Source organism: Odocoileus virginianus, chromosome 2 (assembly GCF_023699985.2).
Source record: "Odocoileus virginianus isolate 20LAN1187 ecotype Illinois chromosome 2, Ovbor_1.2, whole genome shotgun sequence".
Lineage (NCBI taxonomy): Eukaryota > Metazoa > Chordata > Mammalia > Artiodactyla > Cervidae > Odocoileus > Odocoileus virginianus.
In genome coordinates this window covers 56,738,797-56,759,631 of record NC_069675.1, presented here as the reverse complement: position 1 = coordinate 56,759,631, position 20,835 = coordinate 56,738,797, and the positions used below count along the sequence as shown (strand labels likewise).

Below are 20,835 nucleotides of genomic sequence, written 5' to 3'. Positions count from 1 at the left end.
ATGTTCGTTTTCACAGATGATGAAGGGGCAACTCCTGTTAAAAGGCGGCGCGTTAGCAGTGATGAGGAGCACACTGTCGACAGCTGCATCAGTGACATGAAGACAGAAACCAGGGAGGTCCTGACACCAACTAGCACTTCAGACAATGAGACAAGAGACTCCTCGATCATCGACCCAGGCACCGAGCAAGATCTTCCTTCCCCTGAAAACAGTTCTGTTAAAGAATACCGAGTGGAAGTTCCATCTTCGTTTTCAGAAGACACATCAAATATCAGGTCACAGCATGCAGAAGAACAGTCCAACAATGGTAGGTTTGAAGACTGTAAGGAATTGAAAGACCTCCACTGTTCCAAGGATTCTAACCTCGCTGAGGAAGAATCTGAGTTCCCTTCTACTTCGCTTTCTGCAGTTCTGTCTGACTTAGCTGACTTGAGAAGCTGTGACGGTCAAGCTTTGCCCTCCCAGGACCCTGAGGCGGCTTTATCACTCAGCTGTGGCCATTCCAGAGGACTCTTTAGTCACATGCAGCAGCACGACATTCTAGATACCCTGTGTAGGACCATTGAATCTACAATCCATGTGGTCACAAGGATATCTGGCAAAGGAAACCAAGCTGCTTCTTGACATTAGATGTAGCATGTCTACTTTTAAGGTCACCCCTCCCCCAACCCAATGCTGTTTGTATAAGTTTTGCTTATTTCTGTTTTCGTGCTTCAGTTCGTCCAGTGCTCTCTGCTTGAATGGCAAGATAGATTTATAGGCTTAATTCTTGGCCAGGCAGAAACTTCAGATGAAAAAATTTGCATCTTCAGTATACTTTCTAAAGGGCAATCAGATAATGAATATGTTTTACGTAATTAAGAGTTCACTGTAGTGGCTTTCATTTAATATGGCTGTCTGGGAGGCACAGGGTTCTCTGGCCCTGTACAATGTAATTTAAACTTACAGCATTTTTACTGTGTATAATATGGTGTCCTCTGTGCCAGTTTTGTACCTTATAATAGAGGCAGATTGCCTCCGATCGCTGTGGTTCTTATTATCAAAATTAAGTTTACTTGTATACGGAACAACCACAAGAAATTTGATTCTGTAAAGAATCCTCTTTAGCTGTGGCCTGGCAGTATATAAATGGTGCTTTATTTAACAGAATACCTGTGGAGGAAATAAAGCACACTTGATGTAAAAATAATTGTTTTATTTTTATTGACATGACTGATTGCTATTCTATGCACTTAATTAAACTGATTGTGATGACTTTTTAATTGTTTACATACCTTGCTTCAGTCTTCTCAGATGAAAGTAATGAGAAAACTGTGAATTTGGAGATGTACTTGTCCAATGTATACTTCATCAGAAGTATAGTGGCAGGCCAAAAAGTACCTTTTTCCATAGACTTTTCAGTCCTCGCCACTCCAAAGCGCATAACTGCTGCAGGGAGAAGCATACCAATACAGCCCGCTCGCCCTCACATCAACATGCTTCTGAATGCAACATGCCACTGTTTCACGACCTAAGAGCTACACACCTTAAAAACCCTGAAGTAAAATAAAGGAAGTACCAACATGCCATTTGTCTTTTCCTGAATTAAAAATTACAGCTAAAAGTAGGTTTGCTAAGACAAGCTTTAGCTTGGGACACTTCAACTATCCATACTTGGGGACGCAGTCTATCCCCAGAGGAGCATCTATGGATGGTAACGTTAACAATCTAATTTCACATTGCTTGCTTTTAGCTCAGTGCAGAGTCTAGTCATAGTAAATAAAGATTCAAACAATGCTTTCAATTCTGTATTAGTTTGTGGATTTCATCTAGTATAAATTAGAGTATTTTTTTTTAAAGGAACAATAGAGGAAGAGGTAAACATGATACTTTCTGCTTACAAAAAGTAATGCCCTTATAAAGTCTCCTAACTAACTCAACCATTTAAGGTGGTCAATTGCAGTAAACCTTTTATTTCTTCAAAATGCTGCTTCTGCCAACAAAATTTCATGTTCTCTTCTTCACAGACAGGAACTCCTTTACAGTCCAATTGTAATTCTGTTTGCTCTAGCGTAGGCACAAAATTCAGTGCAACTATTGCATAGTGTTCTGGAAGAAAAAAAGGAAAGTTCATTACAAAAAGGAAAGTTTATTACTGTACTATGAAAAGAATTTATCCATACAGTACCACTATTTGCTTTTCACAGTAGGGGGTAGAATACTTGAAGTGTTTTTGGACTTAAAAGGTGCTAATAACATACCTTCTGGCCAGTTCCTACGTCTCCATTTCATGACGATCTTTTTATTTGTTAACTGAAAACAAAGGGGAAATTCCACTGAAAACATCTTTTAAAACTTTGTACAATACTACAACAAAGAAAAACACCAAAGAAACCCCTATGGGAGAAATACAAGAAGTAATCAATGAACATACACTCTCAACTTGGTTTATGTGCCAGCACCATTGAGGATTCACTGTCCCTAGTGCCAAAATGTGACAGCAGTAACACCAGACAGAAGTGTGGTAGCCAGTACAGAGCTGCTGTTAAGAGGAAGGCACCTGACATCTGGCAACACACATACTAGCGGCAGAGACCAGAAACTTCTAGACCCAAGAGTTGGGAGGAATTGTACTTGCATCTTCTAAAAGTCATAAATAGTGTACAATTACTGTGAAACTAAGGCTTCATCTTTATTATTACTTAGTAAATATAAATCTTTTATTTGCCCTATAACCAACTTTATAAAGCGTTCAAGTTTCTGTGAGCTCAGATAAAAACCAAAGCGCTTTTAAAAACAGCATGAATAAAGCATTTAACTGAAGAGTCTAGCTTACTTTCCTTTAACCTAAGATTACTTACCAGTTCTGTATATTCACCAGAGATGTTTCCATCAAACATTTGGAATTTCCCTCCCTTTTCAGCTTCTAATACAGCAGGAGATTTAGAAAATTTTTGCACCAACTAACCAAGCAAAACATACAATAGACATGTTATTTTGGCATGTTGCTATGTTTTCAACCTAAATGTGTAACATAACAGTTACTGTGGTTGGGTTCGTTTTTAATTGTGAATACAGAGCTTTTAAATTATAGCCTCAGTAGATTGTTCCAAATCTCAATGCTGATAAACTCCTCCACCCCAGCTCCCAAACACCCATCTTTTCTGCCCTTAAATCCTTAGGATAGCTTACCCCTCCTCGAGCTGTCCTAAAGATTACTAGATCCCTTCAATCAGAAAAACATAGTCATGTAGGAAACCAAAAACCAGCTTCAGTTCTTAGTGGCATATTCTCTCCCAGTGTCAGCATTTCTGATTCCAGATACTGAGATGTCACTTACATCTTTCACAGTGAAGATTCTGTACAGCTGCTCGATAGCTGCGTCAAAGAGTTCCGTCATGTGCAGGGCCACGGTGGGGATCCTTACGCCCAGTGCCACCGGAGAGGAGGCCTGACTCTCAAAAGGTTCCAGAGCGTAATTAGCGTGACAAAGATCTTAGAAATTCAGTCTTACTGTCTCAGTAAAATACCATAATGTCCCAAACACTATCCTTCCACTAAAAAGCCTTTTTAGGCACCACCAATTCTAGTCTTTATTTTGGAAACAGAGCTTCTTTGCTCTGTTCCACTCCCAGACTAGGGCTTCACAGCCCAAATCCTACTTGGATATGTAACTATGGCCCAGGGGGCATAAAGATAAACAGGTGAAGGACACAGCACTTAAGGCCAAAAGGGGTCAAACTCCCCATCACCATAGTCCAAGAACAAGATCTAAAACCTCCCAATCCTCCAAAAAGGGAGAGATGCTCCTTCCATTGTGGTATGTGAACTTCAAAGTCACTTTTGTGACTCTGTAGTGTAACGAGGATAAAACAGCACTGTCCTGAACTAAATTAAATATTTCCAATCCCTTCTATCAAGGATGAAAGTCTCATTTCATCATTTCCCCCCACAATGGCAGAAGATGCAAAGGTGGATTAACTGGCCCTCCTCAGTATCTTGTATAGTGCTCCATCGTCACAGGCTTTTCAAGCTTTGAAGCCTTCGAGCCTGGCGGGCTACAGCCCATGGGGTCGCACAGAGTAGGACATGGCTGAGCTTGCACGCATCCACACACCAAGCACTTCCTTTCCCCCCTCCCTACATGTGGTCCACCAGAGATCACACCTGCAAGGTATTCTCACTCAGTTTCCTTTTAACTGTCAATTCCTGGGCTGCCATAGCTTTGGTTGGTAAAATCATTCCCAATGTAAATTCTATAAAGGAAACATATGAGAAATAACTTTAATAACAAACCTTTTCCCTTCCAGCACAAATAGGCAGAAAACTGAAAACAGTATATAAGAATATAAAGAAACATTTATAGAAGGAATTCCTATAGCCATTTTGAGAATTTCAAGACCATTCTGTATCCTTACATATAAAACTAATCATTAATATGAGTTCCACAGCAACAAATGTCTTTTATCCTTTTTACTGAATGCCTCACTTTTATCTAGTTCTTGATAAAAACAGCATTTTCAAATGCTGTTTTCCAAAAAGCTCCACTTAATACACTTAACTACTAATAGCTTTATGACCGTCACTTACTATCAAAGCCAGACACTTGGCTCACTGCTTCACCACCACCAACTCACAAAGCTTGGTCTCCATTCAAGCCTGTGGCAGCAGCATGTGTGATCTCGTGAGAAAAGTAAACCCCAAACCCATCTATGCCAACACTGAGATACTCAGCAGAGTCCAAGGATGAGGTGCAGACATTCAAGCCCTGCTGGCTATTTTACCTGGCAGGGAGCTTCTCTAATTTAGCAAAGAAGACAATAACCTCAGTTCCACTCAGTGCAGGGATTATCTGAGTAAGTTTCCAACTACACCTGCAATACCTATAGTCACTTTCATTCGCTCATTCAACAAAGATTTATTAAGCATCTATTATATACATCAGGCATTGCGCTAGACATTGGAGATAGCAGTAAACAGGACAGAGTCCTTCCATGCCCTCATGAAGCTTATAGTCTAGCAGGGAAGACAGACATTAGACAGATAATTATAAAAACAGTTGATTAAATAATTATCATTCCAGGAACTATCAACAATTCTGTAGGCAAAATGGTTCAGGCTGTATAAAATACTGATAAGCACTAATTATGGTCTAATTCATGACTAGATCTCAACCTCCAAACTACAGTTTATCATGCAGCATAAAGAGCTGTCTCTGGAACCTGGGACATTGACCTAAACTGGGAATCCAGACTACAGTGCAGAGCATTATTTGGGTAAATGGAAAAGGGACCCTCTAGTTCACAAGGATGCCTTCTTTACCCGTCTTAAGTGCCTTCAGGTAATCTCCAAGGGCTTCCCTGACCTTGGCGGTGCCTGCAGTTTTCATAAGATCCTTCAGAATATCCCCATCTCCTTTCTTTTTACTCACGTTCACCTACAAATCAGAAAAATACAAACCGAAGAAAAATCTGGTTTGACGTATTCTTACAATACTGAAACAAATGGATGAGGGAACTGTGATGGCAAAGGACGGGAAAGAAGTGATGTGAGAGAGACGTGACAGGTTTTTTCATATAGTTTGAGAAGATGTAAGAGTTTTTTATCAAGTGTCTACTGAAACGGTGGCCAAAACTTGAAGGGACTTCTTAGAATGTGAACCCCTAATCTGCATATATTTTATGTGTATATGTATCATACTGATGATGTAGTCCACAGCATTCGGAGTCTAGAAACGTGCTGTTCAATATGGCAGCCACTTGGCCACATGTGGCGACTGAGCACCCACTGAGATGCGTTCAAAGTGTAAAATCACACATATACCAGACTTTAATGACTTAGCACCAAAGGAATATAAAATAATCTCATGAATAACCTTGATACTAATTACATGTTAAAATGGTATTTTTATATTTTGGGTAAAATAAAAAGTATTAAAACTAATTTTATCTGTTTCTCTTAAATATTTCTAAAACGGCTGCTAGAAAATTTTAAGTTCTTTATGTGGCTTCCATTATGTATCTATTGAACAGTGCTTGTCTAGAGTCCCAAATTCCATTAATTAGGAAAATCAGGTCCCCACATATCCTGGTCTTGGGCTACATTTTTTTTTTTTTTGGCAAGGGGGAGAGGTGGGAAAGAGAGAAAGCGGGGGAGAAAAGGAGGGAAGGCCAGAACAAGAGGAGGGAGAGGGAAACGTCAAAATGCTGCTCTGGGGGTGCCCCTGGTATTCTCAGAAAGAAGTGGTACTGGTTTGAAACTCCCTTCATGTCCCTGTGATTCAGTTGAGGTGGGCCTGCTCCCAGGGCCCAGTTCTACATTAGAGAGTTTGTTCTGCAGTACTACCAAGGGCTGAATTGAAAAGACCAATTTAATATCCTGCTAAAACACTTCTGAGCTGATGGATATGGACAGAGCAAAGTGAAGTCACAGGCCCTGAGTGCACTGACCACACATTTGAAGCTACCACTTTTAAGGCAGTTCATAGCCTTTAAGAAAGGCAACTCCTGGTAGTTCTTACTATCCTGAAGTAACTTACTATCCTGAAGGCCTTCACACTAAATATGTTCACAAATCAAAAAAGACCCTGTCAGACTGTCATCTGGAAAATATAGCTATCATACAAAAGTTTTCGCCCCACAACCAAGCTTTTAGCTTATAAGTGGACACTGATGCAAACCAAGCAGGAGTTACACAGGCTCTCCCCACTGACGATGAGAAGAGCCAGTCAAAACCAACACACGTACTAACTTATGTCCAAAAAATGTGATACAACCAAGGGAGATCATGGTGAAAAGCCGAGAATTTTCACCATTAAAGGGAAAGAGTAAAGATGCAGAGAAGGGAGATACAAAATCCCATTCACCAAGCAGTGCACGATAACCTGAGCACTTCCCAGTATACATACAGTTGCATGCATCTGATGACACCTTTGAAAGGTGATGAGGAGGCCACGGAGGGTGCAGTCCATGGCTTCCCAGGCATGCCCTTCCTATCACATCACTGCCCAGACCTCACCCTGCCTCCCCACAGCGCAGCTTCCTTCTCAGCAAACGAGCCCTTCACTGCTCACCAGAGCTACCGCACAGGCACAGGTTGTCAGCTGCCCAATATGTATAGCAGAAACGATTTAAAAACAAAGAAAAGAAAGAAATTCCATCAGATACCTCACCTCAGTGTCATCTACTTCATTTTCTTCAGACAGGCTGGGTATTTCAATCAACCCCTTGTGCTTCGCACCAGATTCTCTAATGATACCTAAAATGAGCAAAATGTCTTCTTTAATTACAAAGTAACAACTAGTCTATGGAAAACTGCCCTGCCTAACTGAACAGCCCACCCTCCTCATAGGGTGCAGCCTTCACCAACAAACGCCCATCACATGCCTGTCCAAACCAACTCTGCTCTCCCGGCCCGCATCAAAGGTTAAGTTCCTAAGAAAGCTGGGTTGGGGGGGGGGGGCAATTAAAGTCCAGACAAGGGAATTCCCTGGTGGTCCAGTGGTTAAAAATCGGTGCTTCCACTGCAGGGGGCAAGGGTTTGATCCCTAGTCAGGAAACTAAGATCCCATGGGCCGCATGGCAGGGCCAGAAAATTAAAAAAAGAAGAACAGTGCCATTATTAGGCTTTTTTTTTTTTAAGTGCACATGAAATCAGGGTCCACATGGAAGCATGAGAGTGAAGTAAGTAGGTCTGTTAACCAGTGTTTCTTTTTTCATCCCCCAATATTCTTTAACAAGTCAAAGCATGATAAAGGACTATCCTGAAGAAAAGTCACAAAAGGCACAGGAAGGCAAAGAGGGACACTGAGTTCTGATCACAGAAGGAGGGAAAGGAAGGAGGTGGGGACGTCTGTGTGGAGCCGCTATGCAGCTAATGTCTTTCAACACCAGGTGTCGACTTCAGTGACATCGAGATGGTGACACAGGTCATTCTCAACTTCAGCCCCCTCACAAGAAGAGCAACTAGCAACTATGCAGGGAAAGGACACCACTGAAAATCCCAAACCCAGAGGTGAGGCTGATGCACGCTTCTGGACCAAAGAGAAGAGGACTGCAGTAGCGGGTATGAGGAGTGGTGACGCTCTGACCAAACTGCCCGAGGCCAGCACAGAGCAGCACTGAGAGGCCCCCACTGCAGTTTTCCAGCAGCAAAGAGGGCAGGCTTCCCAGCATTGTTGGATGCTTCCTCGGAGGCCAACAGGGGTCTCAACATGTGGGAGCCACAGGGATTCGGGCTTTCAGCAGCCAATGCTCAAACCTGGATGGACCGTGTTCCTGCTTGAGGCAGTATACGAGCAGAGCTCAGCTGGCAATTCTGCTTGATGTGGGTCCCCATGCAACAGGCCAAGGCCAGCTGGGGAGTCTCACAAAGGTGGGGAAGCAAATTCACAGCTCCACTCAACTGCTGAGTGTGGCTTCCCAGCCAGACCATCCAGGAAGCCGGACCGTCCAGGAAGCCGGACCAGAGAACCCAGGCAGCCCTGGAGCCCATCCACACTGCCCCCTTGGGCAGGGAGCCACACCAGCAGTCTTGCCCAACTACAGAGTATAGCCTCCGGCCCTGCGTAGCCAGGGAGCCAGAACAGTGACCCCAAGTGGCCTCGAAGCGGAGCCTACAGCCCTGCCAAATTGCTTAACATAGCTTGGGGCTTGTCCAGACAAGAAGCTCAGCAGCGACCCTATCCGACAGAGAACAGCCTCTAGCCCCTCAACTGCAGGAAACAGGTAGAAGCCTCTCTTGACCAGAGAGCCCAGCCAGCAACTTTGTTCAATAGCAGAGCATACCCAGCGGCCTATGGATGCTGACGCCAACCCTGCAGCCCTGCCCAACTTCAAGGCACAATCTGTGTCTCCATCTGATCACAGAACGCAATGGAGGTTAAGGTCCTACCAAGAATTCTGCCTGCAGTTCTGCCTCAACAGAGTCCAGCCAGGAGCACCACCTGCCAGGGAGCAGAGCCTAAGACCCCACTCAGCCAGAGCCCTGCCCAGTCACGGAATCCAACCAGTGGCATCAGCCTGCCAAGGAGCACAGCCAGCGACTCGGCTGACGGAGTAACTGCAGAGCTGATGCCCCGTGCAACCGTGGAGCAGAGCCAGCAACCCTGCCTGGTCAAGGAGCCCACTGAGCAGCCCCGCGTGAACATGGAGTTGGCTGACTCACCCCACCATCAAGGCCAGCCATTGGTAACCCCCACCCCGACCTCAGAGCACACTCAACTGGAGACCCTGGCAGCAAGTCTTGCCCACCCATGGACATTACAAGCTGACACATCCAATAACCCAAGCTAAAAGGTGATGGATTTTCCCTGCCAAAGCAAACCTGTAAAACACGGAAGAAGAGACCAATTACTTACACATGCAGCTACTAATGCGAGGAAACAAGGTTCAAGAAAAAAATCAGGCAAACATGAGACCACCAAAAAACCTAGTAAAGCTCCATAACTGATAAATGGAGATGCATGAACTATATGACCTGGAATTCAGAATAAATCTGTTAAAGAATTCAGCAAACTATAAGAACACACAGACAACTAAACGAAATTAGGAAAACAATGCATGAACAAAACAAGTTCAAAAAAGAAAGAGAAAGTGTTAAAAAAAAAAATCCCACAAACTGTTGGAGCAAAAGAATACAATGACTCTACTGAAGAATTCAATAGAGAGCTTCCACAGCTAACTCGACCTAGCAGAAGAAAACAATGAGTACACTTGAAGACGGGTTATTCGAAATTGTCCAGTCAAAGAAACAAACAAAAAGAAAGAAAAAGAGTGAAGAAAGAACAGGAGACTCATGTGATACCATCAAATGAAACAACACGTTCATTAAGGAAGTTCCAGAAGGAGAAGAGAAAGAAAGGGCCAGAAAGTCTATTTAAAATAATAATGGTTGAAAACTTCCCAAACCTGGGAAGAGAAATGCACATCCAGATTCATAAGGCCAAACGGTCCAAGTAGGCTGAACTCAAAAAAAAAAAAAAAAAAGGCTACATCAAGACACATAAGAATTGAACTGTCAGAAGTCAAAAACAAAAAATTTTGAAAGCAGGAGAAAAGTGACTCTTCACAAACAAGCGAGCTTCCATAAGGCTACAGGTGGATTTCATAGCAGGAACTTGACAGACCAGCAGTTGGATGATATACTCACAATACTGAAAGAAACAGTATGTCAACCAAGAATACTACACCCAGAAAAGCTGCCTTTCAAGAAGTAAAAGAGAGACAAAGATATTCCCAAACAAATAAAAGCTGATGGGGGTTCAATGTCACTAAATCTGCCTTATATGAGATGCTAAAGAACATTCATCAAGCTGAAATAAAAGGATGCTAATTAGCATGATAAAAACATATGCATGTGTAAAACTCACTGGTAATGGTAAATATACAGTCAAAATCAAATTATCTAAAATTGCAGTGGTAATATGTAGTTCTCTTACAAGTCTGCATTAAAAGTTAAAAAACAAATGTACTTAAATAACCATAACTATGAGAATTTATAACTATGAAAACTTCTACAATGTAAAAATATGTAAACTGTAACATAACAACCTAAAATGTGAGAGGTGAAAAAGTATAAATTTCTGTATGCTATCAAAATTAAGTTGTTATCAGTATAAATAGGATGTTATAAATATATTTTATATACACCTCAGGTTAACCACAAAGGAAAACCACAAAAGATGGTAAGAGTCAAAGCACATCACCTCAAAAAAGTATCAAAGGACTGTGGAGCTGTTGAGAGAGGTGTTAAGTCCTTACCTATCAATCATTACTTTAAACATAAACATTAAATTCCTCAATCAAAAGGCACAGAATGGCTTAATGGATTAAAAAATCAAGATCCAACAACGTGACAGTCTCTTTACGATAGACAGTCTCTCTACAAGACTCACTTTAGCTTTAAGGATACACATAAACCAAGAGCAGAGGGATGGAAAAAGAAATTTCAAGAAAATGTTAACCAAAAGAAAGTAGGAGTAGCTATACTTATGTTAGACAAATAGATTTTCAGCTAAAATGAACAAAAGAAAGAAGGTCATTATATAAAGCTAAAGGTGTCAATTCATCAATGATATAACAATTATATTTAAGCATCTAATAGCACCTAAATAAAGCAATTACTAACAACTTAAAAGGAGAAATAAACAGCAATACAATAATAGTTGGGGACATTAATACCCTACTCTCAACAATGGATATATATCATCCAGACAGAAAACCAGTAAGGAAATACCAGATCTGAACACTACAGACCAAATACACCTAACAAATGTATACTGAACAGTCCATTGACAGCAACAGAATATACATTTTTCTCAAGCACTCACAGAACATTTTCTACAATAAATCATAGGTTAGGCCACAAAACCAGTCTGAACAATTTTTTAAAAAATAAATTATAACAAATATCTTTTCCAATCAAAATGATATGAAACTAGAAAACTCACAAGTACATGCAAATTAAAATACTCCTAAACAACTAATGGCTTAAAGAAATCAAAGGCAAAATTTTAATATATCTTGGTACAAATAAAAATGGAAATACAAACACTATGAGATGCAGCAAAAGCAGTTCTAAGAGGGAAGTTGGTAGCTGTAAACTCATACAACAAGAAATAATCTCACATAAAGAGCCTAACTTTACACATCAAGGAACTAGAAAAAGAAGAAAAAAGTAAGCCCAAAGTCAGCAGAAGAAAATAAATAACAAGCAATCTACAGATTCAATGCAATGCCTGGTAAAATTCCAACTACATTTTTCACAGAAATAGAACAAAAAAAATCCTAAAATTGGTAGGGAACTACAAAGACCCCAAATAGCCTAAGCAATCTTAAGAAACAACAAAGCTAATGGCATCACACTTCTTGATTTCAAACTATATTATAAAGATATAGTAATCAAAACAGTATAGTACTGTCATAGAAACAGGCACATAGATCAACAGAACTATAATAGAGAATAGAATAGACAGAATAAAGAGCCCCCAAATAAGCCCATGCTTATGTGGTCAATTAAGCTAAGACAAAGGAGTCAAGCATATACAGTAAGGAAAGTATTGTCTCCTCAGCAAATGTGGAGAAAACTGGCATCATAAGCTAAACAACGATACTGGAACACTACCTCACACCGTACACACAGAAAAATTAATCAAAGTGAACTGAAGACTTGAACCTAAGGCCTGAAACAAAAAAAAAAGTCCTAGAAGAAAACACAGATGATAAGCTCCTGGACACTGATCTTGGTGATGATTTTGGGACTTAACATCAAAAGCAAAAATAAACAAGGAGGATTAGTCAAACCAAAAAGCTTCTGCACAGCAAAGTGAATAAAGTAAACCTAATGAATGGGAGAAAATGTTTGCAAATCATGTAACTGATAAGGGATTAATATCCAAAGAACTTGTAAGACTCAATAACAAAAAACAATCTGGTTAGAAAATCTAAGAGACGTTTTTCCAGAGAAGACATACATACAAATTCCTCTGAGACACTTTGATTCCACTTGTTTGACTTAGTAGGAATAGAATGCTAGATTTCTAATTAAAAACAATAGCTATGCAACAAACAACAAAGGTCTACTGTATAGCACAGGGAACTATAGTCAGTAACATATAATAACCTATAATGGAAAATAATTTCAAAAATAATATATGTGTATTTATGTATAACTGAATCACCCTGCTATGCATCTGAAACACTATAAGTCAACTATATATCAACAAAATACACATAGTAAGGAAAAAAAGAGATACAAATGGCCAACAGGTACATGAAATTGTGCTCAACAATGATCATCAGGGAATTATGACTTTACACCTGTTATACTGTCTGTTATTAAAAAGTGGAGAAATAATAAGTGTTGGCAAGGACGTGGAGAAAAAGGAACACTTGTGCACTGTTGGTAGAAATGTAACTGGTGTAACTGCTATGGAAAACAGAATGAAGGTTCCTCCGAAAATTAAAAATAGAACTACCATATGATCCAGCAATTTGACTTCTTGGTATATACCCAAAGGAAACAAAAACACTAATCCAAAAAGATTCCTTCATCCCAGTGTTCATGTAGTATTATTTACAACAGTGAAGACATGGAAGAAACCTAAGTGTCCACCAATAGATGCATGGATAAAGAAAATGTAATGTATACACACAACAGAATATTATTTAGCTATAAAAAAGAAAAATAAATTTTGTCATTTGCAGCAATCTGGACCGAACTTGAAGTCATTAAGTAAAGTAAGCGAAAGCAAAGTAAATACTATTTGATCTCACTTATTTGTGGAATCTAAAAGAAAACAAAAAAGTCATAGATACAGAGAACAGATCAGTGATTGCAAGAAACAGGGAGTGGCAGAATGGGTAAAATGGGTGAATGTGGTCAAAAGTACAAATTTCCAGTTACAAAAAATGAGAGAGATGGAATACACAGTATGGGAACTATAATAAGACTATTTTACATATTTGAAAGGCAAATCCTAAAAATTCTCATAAGAAAAAAGAAAAACTTCGAACTGTATGGTGATAAATATTAACTAGACTTATTGTGGTCACCATTTCTTGATGTGTACAAATATAAAGTATTTATAACCCCAAATGAATATAATATTTGTCAATTATATCTCAATAAAAAAGGGAATAAAGATTAGATCAAAAATAAATGAAACAGAGAATAAGAAAACAATGGAAAAGATTAATAAAGAGCTGGCTTTTTGAAAAGACAAAAATATTGACAAAACTTTAGCTACACTAACCAAGGGGAGAAAAAGAGGACTCAAATAAAATTAAAAATGAAAGATGAGACATTACAACTGATACCACACAAACACAAAGGATAAGAGACCACTGTTAACAATTAAATGCTGTAAAACTGGACAACCTAAAAGAAATGGATAAATTCCTAGAAATATATTTCCTACCAAGCCTGAACCATTCAGGAGTAGAAAGTCTGAACAGACCAATTACAATTAAGAAAACTAAATCAGTAATAAAAAAAAAAAAACTCCTGACAAAGAAAAGCCCAGGACCAGATGATTTCAATGGAGAATTCTACCAAACATTTAAACAGCTAACATCAATTATTTTCAAACTCTTCCCAAAAACTGAAGAGTGGAAACATTCTCAGACTCATTTTAAGAGGCTGGTATTACCAGGATACCAAAGTGAGTTAAGGATGCTACAAGAAAAAATTACAAATATCCCTCATAAATAGAGATGCAAAAATTCTCAACAAAATACTGGCAAGTTGAATTCAACAGCACATTAAAAGGATCATATACTATCAGCAAATGGGATTAATCCCTGAAATGCAAGGATGGCTTAATGCCCAAGTCAAATCATGCATCACATTAAAACAATGAATAATAAAGATCATATGATCATCTCAATCCAGGCAGAAAAAGCTTTTGAGAAAATTCAATGTCCTCTGATAATAAGAACTACCAATAAACTGGGTATAACAGAAACATATCTCTGTTATAATAAAGACAATATAGGTAACAACCCCACAGCTGACCTTATACTCATCATATGAAATGTTGGAAGCTTTTCCGCTAATATCAGGAACAAGACAAGGGTACCCACTCTCACCACTCCTATTGAATAGTATTGTAAGTCCTAGCCAGAGCAAACAAGCAAGAAAAAGAAATAAAAGCATCCAAATTGGAAAGGAAAAGGTAAGATTACTTCTATTTGTGTAGGACATGATCATATATACAAAAAATCCAAGAGACTGTTAGACTAAATAAATTCAGTAAAGCTTTCAGGATACAAAATCAACATAAAAAAATCAGTTGCTTTTCTATGCACTAACTTAATGAACTATCTGAAAAAGAAACAAATATTCCATTTACAATAGCAGCAAAAATGGTATAATACTTAGGAATAAATTTAATCTAGGAGGTAAAAGATCTGTAGATGGAAAACTGTAAGACAATGATGAAAGATAACACATGTTCATGTCTTGAAAGAATACTGTTAAAATGTTCCCACTACACAAAGGCATCTGTACATTCAATGTAATCTCTATGAAGATTCCAGTGGCATTTACAGAATTAGAAAAAAAATCCTAAAATTCACACAGAATCACAAAATACTCTTGATAGTCAAAGCAATCCTGAGAAAGAACAAAGCTGAAGACATCACAATTCCTGATTTCAAAGTTTACTACAAAGCAATAGTGGTAAAACATTATGGTACTGGTGTAAAAAAAGACACATACCAATGGAAAAGAATCAAGAGGCCAGAAATAAACCCTTGCAAACATGGTCAACTAATATATGACATGGGAAACAAAACTACTCCATGGCTATAAGCTACTATCCTCAGTAAACGGTGCTGGGAAAACTGAATATTCACATGAAAAGGATGAAAATGAATCCCTCTCTTACACCATACGTAAAAATTTACTTGAAATGGATTAAAAACTTAAATGAAAGACCTGAATCCATCAAACTCCTAGGGAAAAACGGAAAAAGCTCCTTGATGTCAGTCTTGCAATGATTTTTGGATATGATACCAAAAGCACAAATAACAAAAGCAAAAATAAACAAGAGGGACTAGTCAGGCTAAAAAGCTTCTGCATGGCAAAACAAAAAACAAAATGAAAAGACAGCTAACAGAGTGGGAGAAAATAGTTGTAAACTGTATCTGATTAGAAGTTAATATCTAAGGAACTCATACAACTCAAAAAAAAAAATACCATTAAGACGGGCAAAAGACCTGAATATCTATGCAAATAAAATATTCAAATGCCCAACAGGCATATGAAAAGGTGTCCAATATCGCTAATCATCAGGGAAATATAAATCCAAACCACAAAGAGACACCGCTGCACCCCTGTTAGAATGGCCACTATCAAAAAGCGGTAACAAGTGCTGATGAGAATGTGGAGAAAAGAGACCCCTCATGCACTACTGGTGGGAAAGTAAACTGGTGCAGCCAACTATGGGAAACAGTAGAGGTTCCTCAAAAAATTAAAAACAGAATTACCATATGATGTAGCAATTCCACTTATAGCCAAAGAAAATGGAATCACTATCTCAAAGAGATATCTTCACCGCAATGTACAAAATGGCATTATTTATGGTAGTCAAAACATGGAAACCTAAGTGTCCATCCATGGATGAATAAAAAGAACATGACATATTTACACAATGGAATATTATTCAGCCACAAAAAAGAAGGGAAATCTTGCCATTTGTGACAACATGGATGGACCTTGAGGGCATTATGCTAAGTGAAATAAGTCAGAGAAAACCAAATACTGTATGATCTCATTTATATGTGTAATCTAGACAAACCAAACTCATAGAAACAGTAGACTGGTGTTTGCAAGGTGGAGGAGGGAAGGGCGGTGAAGGTGGTCAAAAGATACAAAGTGTACAAACTTCAGTTTATTTGATGAGTAAGTTCTGAGGACGGTAATGTAAAGCATGGTGAGCAGTACAGTATTATTCACTTGAAAACTGCTGAGAGCCGAACTTAAAGGTTCTCATCATACACACAAAGGAAACGACAACTCTATGAGGTGATGGATGTTTTAACTAACCTTACTGTAGAATCACTTTGCAATATATGCATATAGTAAATCATCACACTGTACACTTTTCACTCATACAATGTTATAAATCAGCTATATCTCAATAAAGCTGAAAAAAGCTAAATTTAATATAACTAAAGTTCAATTTAAAAAAAAAAAGCAAGACCAGAGTACTGCCTCCTCCCCAGCGGGTCCCACTAGCCACCTCTAGGACTCACTATTAGAAAAGAAAGCACATGGGGTCAGGGAAGCACTGGTGTGCCTGCCCTCTGGCTCCTGCCAGGGACTTATTCAGCAAAGGAGCTGGTTGCTGCTTTGAGCCAAGGGAGATGGAAGCGACACAAGATCAAAAGCTTCCTTGGGGCTCTCAGAGCCCTGTCTTGGGGAGCTGGAATGTATAAGGAACCAGACCCTGCTATGATCCAGCCAGCAGAAGCCACTGAGGGAGCAACTGATAGGCAACCTCCAGCCAGAATATTCCAAGGCAGGAGTGGGGCTGTTTTTGATGCTCACTAAACACCTCCCTGGGCTCTGGCCTGGCTCAAGTCAGCAAGACAGTCACTAGGACAGAGGCCCAAGGCCACTAACTGGGCAGCTCTCAAGAATGGAGATGACTCAAGCTGAGGTCCAAACTTTAACACAGCACAATCCTCCAGAACCAAATCTTACCCTTGCTCCTCGTTTTTTCAACAAGGATTTACTGAATATAGGCTGTCTACCCAGCAAAGAGCTAGGTACCATGGGAGAAATGCATTCATTCAACAAATACACAACCTTTCAGGCAGTAATCTGTAAGCAAAACTAATCAGTCCCTGACCCAAAGACCCAAAGAGTGAAAACAACCAAAATGTCTATCAACTGATGAACAGATAATCAAAATGTGCTACATCTATACAACAGAACATCAGTCAACCATGAAAAAGAATGAAATGTGCTACAAGACAGATGAACCTTGACAATATTATGCCAAATAAAAGTCGCCAAAGACCAAAAACTGTGCAATAACATTCATAAGAAATATCCAGAATAGGCAAATCTGTGGAGACAGAACATAGATCTGGTTGCCAAGGACTGGGCGAGTGACAGGGGAGATGAAAATGCTCTATAACTGACTGTAGGGATGGCTGCATATTCTGTGGATATACTGAAAACCACAGAATTGTATACTTTAGACAGGTGAACCGTGTGGTATGTGATTATATCTCAATAAAGATGTTATTTTTAAAAATCTCTGCCCCAATGCATGGGGAGAAAAGGGGGATCCAGAACAATAATAATATAACTGCATGTAGTGTGCCAAGGATAAGTGCTTTCAGGAGAAACAAAGCAGAGAAGGGAAACAGTCCAAGAAAAGGATCTGATATTTTTATAGAATGAAGACAGGTGACATTTTTATAGAATGTACTCAGGATGAAAACCTGAAGGAGCCAAAGGAACCAGCATGCACCAACCCAGGGGAAGAGTGGTCCAGGCGGCAGCTCCAGGAAATACTAAGGCTCACAAGTGCCTGACCGACTGAGTCCTGCTGAGAACAACCAACCAATTCAATGGACATGAGTTTGAGCAAATGAGATGGTGAAGGACAGGGAAGCCTGGCTTGCTGAAGTTCACAGGGTCGCAAAGAGTTGGGCACGACTGAGTGACTGAACAAGAAGCTCCGAAGGCTGGGAGAGAGGGAAGCCCATAGCAGGTGGGGCAAGAACTCCACATGTACTATGTGTGTCTGCAACCACAAACACCAATTTAGGGGCCCACGCAGGAGTTCTAAAAATATCTGCTGGCCTTCTCTGGTGGCCCAGAGGATAAGAATTCACCTGCCAGTGAAGGGGACACAGGTTCGATCCCTGGTACAGTAAGAATCCCCACGCCAGCTGAACCACTAAGCCTGTGACCCACGACCACTAAGGCCACGAGCTGCAACTACTGAAACCCACGTGCCTAAGGCCTGTGCCAGGCAAAAAGAGAAGCAACCACAGTGAGAAGCCGGTGCACCACAACGAAGAGTGGCCCTGGCTTGCAGCAACTAGAAAAAGCCCACGCAGAGGAAGACTCAGTGCAACCAAAAATAAAAATATCTGTTGAATGAATGACTAATGAGTCAACCGTATCTGCTGAATGAATGAATAATGAGTCAACCAACTCTGCTCCACCAACACTGCACTCTACCCTACCAGTACCTGGAGGCCCCTGTTACCTTTCCAGCCCAGCTTGATGTTCCACTCATAGAAGAAAATCAGCTTTCCTTTGCGGCTGCTGCAGGAAGCCTCGCCTTCCACCTGCTTCAGCTCACTGATCTCGCAGCGGCCAGCCTCATTCTCCACGGTGATACCCACCAGGAGTTCACGAAGCCTCCCCTTGGACCAGCTGGTGGCATCCCGCTCTGTCCTGCCAGGACCAGAAGAAGGGCAGAGCCGTGAATGAACGCCCTTGCTGGTATCCACACGCCCGTCTCCGGCCCAGTCCAGATCTGCCCAATTCCTCTCAACCACGTGAGAGGCCTGCCACCCACGAACTTACAAGCACATTGTCAGACCAGTTTTCTACCAAACATCTTCTAAGTCTCATCAGTGCTTTAAGATATGTTGGGAGGCATGGCTTATTTGGGAGAAAGGAGGTCTAGAAATTTCACCTGTTGGAAATGGAGGGGCAAAGCATGGGCCACATGAAAAAGTAGTTATAACTGAGAAAATTTTTATCATAATAAGACAAATTATTAAGTATTTTCACACGTATATTATCTCACACAATCTTCCCAAATAATGTCCCCATTTTAGGGGAGTGAAAATAAGCTGAGATAAGTCTATTAAGTGTTCATGGTGGCAAGGCTGGGAAAGAAGAGGTCAGCCCTTCCCATCCTCAGGCCAGGACGTCCCCCCCCACCCCCACCCCGACCCTTCCGGGACAGGATGCCCTCACAGGCTAAAGCCTTGCTCTGCCCTGGACCTGCCTCAGCATCACCTTGATGGGCCCGAGGTAGCATAGCCCTAGCCTTCAGAGAAAAGGAGCACAGAACATCACTTCCTGAAAGCTCAGGTGGAAGGGGGAGGGGGGCAGAAATTGGCCCATACTCTAGATGAGATTGAAAAAGGATGAGTAACTAGTTCCAACTTCTAGAAGGCAGGCTCACTAGAGACCCATCAAGTTAGATGTGGAGTTCAGATCCAAATTCCTGTTTTCCTGTTCTTTCCACTATAGACATGAAACACACACACGCAAACTTTTCAGCTTCATTTTAATTCCCCCCCAAGACTTCAAGGGTCTGGAGCGGAGGGCCACGGAGGGTAGCTCCTGAAGTCACAGACTGCCAAAGCTGAAGGGGTAAGTCAGGAATGACTGCTACTCCTGGGGCCCAACCCAACTTTCAAAGAGCAAAGTCAAGTCCCAGAGCCAGTGTGGGTAAGACCCCAGGTCTCCAGTCTCCAGGCTCCAAGGGCTCCCCAAGCCCCGAGGCTAAAGACAAGCATCTGCACCTGTGCAGCCCCACAACCCTCCCCGCTCCTCCCGCCCGGGGCTCGCCGCGGCCAGGGGAGAGCCCTGAGACCCGCGGCCGCCCCGCCACCCGGGAACCGGGCGCTCGCTGAGGGCCCCTCCCGTCCCTCCCGGCAGCTTGCGAGCGAGGAGGCCCGCCCGGAAGCCGCGGCCCCGGCCCCGCCCGGCCGCACCAGTGCCAGTTGTTCACGTTGGTCCCATCCTCCCGCTCCTCCACGATCCAGCGCGGGTCCCCGTGTCCCCACTTGGCCATGTCAGCGCGGCGGCGCGGCCTCGGCGGAGAACAAGGAACGGCCGCGGCGGCGGTGCGGCTCCGTCGCCGACGTTTCCGGCCGGCGAACCCAGGAGCACAGCGTTCGCGGCGCCCAGAAAGTGCCAGAAATCCCCGCCCCCTGCGCCAGCCTGCCCCGCCCGCCCCGCTGCGGAGCGCCCGGGGAGAGCGAGCCGGGCCCGAGCCAAGGGGCGGGGGCGCGGGCAGGGGCTCGAGCGGCGGCGGGCGTCTGGGCCCAGGAGGCCGGCGCGCGGGAGGGGACCGGGCCGGAGGTGGATTCGGCCGGGGAGGGGAGAGGTCACGGCCTGGGAGACCCGGGGGGCGGCGGCGGCTGCGGGTGGGAGAGAGGTCCGAGCCGCGGCGCTGCGGAGAGGCGACCCAAGAGGCCGGGGCTGGGCCCTGGAGGCCGGGTGGGGTCTGCGGAGGCTCTGGGCCCCGCCGCGGGACTTGCGAGTGCAGTGGCTGGGAAGAGGGAACCTCCGCCGCCTCCGGAAGGCCGGACGCCTCTCCACGACTCACTGTTATTACCGCAGTGATTGCCTCCAGTGTTGGCAGAG

At 42.0% G+C, this 20,835-nt stretch overlaps 2 protein-coding genes across 7 annotated transcripts in view; one reads left to right on the top strand and one right to left on the bottom strand.

The window, feature by feature from the left end:
* The window catches only part of USP34 (ubiquitin specific peptidase 34), a 230,124-nt gene extending 228,935 nt beyond the window's left edge, over positions 1–1,189 (top strand). For all 3 annotated transcript variants that reach the window (XM_020891635.2, XM_020891636.2, XM_020891634.2), the window contains one exon: positions 17–1,189. In XM_020891635.2, the coding sequence (XP_020747294.1) occupies positions 17–624 (608 nt within the window). In that variant the 3' untranslated portion in view covers positions 625–1,189. The remainder of the gene's footprint in view (positions 1–16) is intronic.
* On the bottom strand, positions 1,181–20,778 carry AHSA2 (Putative activator of 90 kDa heat shock protein ATPase homolog 2). Of its 4 annotated transcripts, none has more exons than XM_020891642.2 (9): positions 20,181–20,777; positions 18,713–18,903; positions 7,151–7,236; positions 5,302–5,416; positions 4,147–4,235; positions 3,320–3,436; positions 2,841–2,942; positions 2,241–2,292; positions 1,181–2,088 (listed from the first exon to the last, which is right to left on the bottom strand). In XM_020891642.2, the coding sequence occupies exons 1-9, from the start codon at positions 20,258–20,260 to the stop codon at positions 1,916–1,918; spliced, it is 1,005 nt and encodes a 334-aa protein (XP_020747301.2). In that variant the 5' UTR covers positions 20,261–20,777; the 3' UTR covers positions 1,181–1,915. The 4 variants fall into 4 exon arrangements, with proteins under 4 accessions (XP_020747301.2, XP_020747302.2, XP_020747303.1 ...); XM_020891643.2 differs by having other exon boundaries at positions 3,320–3,430; positions 20,181–20,772; XM_020891644.2 differs by lacking the exon at positions 20,181–20,777 and adding an exon at positions 19,036–19,147.
* Between the last annotated feature and the right edge of the window lie 57 nt (positions 20,779–20,835).

Coding starts and splice junctions, on each gene's coding strand:
- AHSA2 (XM_020891642.2), bottom strand. CDS start 20,260: ATGGCCAAGTGGGGACACGGGGACCCGCGCTGGATCGTGGAGGAGCGG. Junction 18,904..20,180: donor AACGTGAACAACTGGCACTG/GTGCGGCCGGGC, acceptor TGGTCCTGGCAG/GACAGAGCGGGATGCCACCA. Junction 7,237..18,712: donor CATCAAGCTGGGCTGGAAAG/GTAACAGGGGCC, acceptor TGCTCATTTTAG/GTATCATTAGAGAATCTGGT.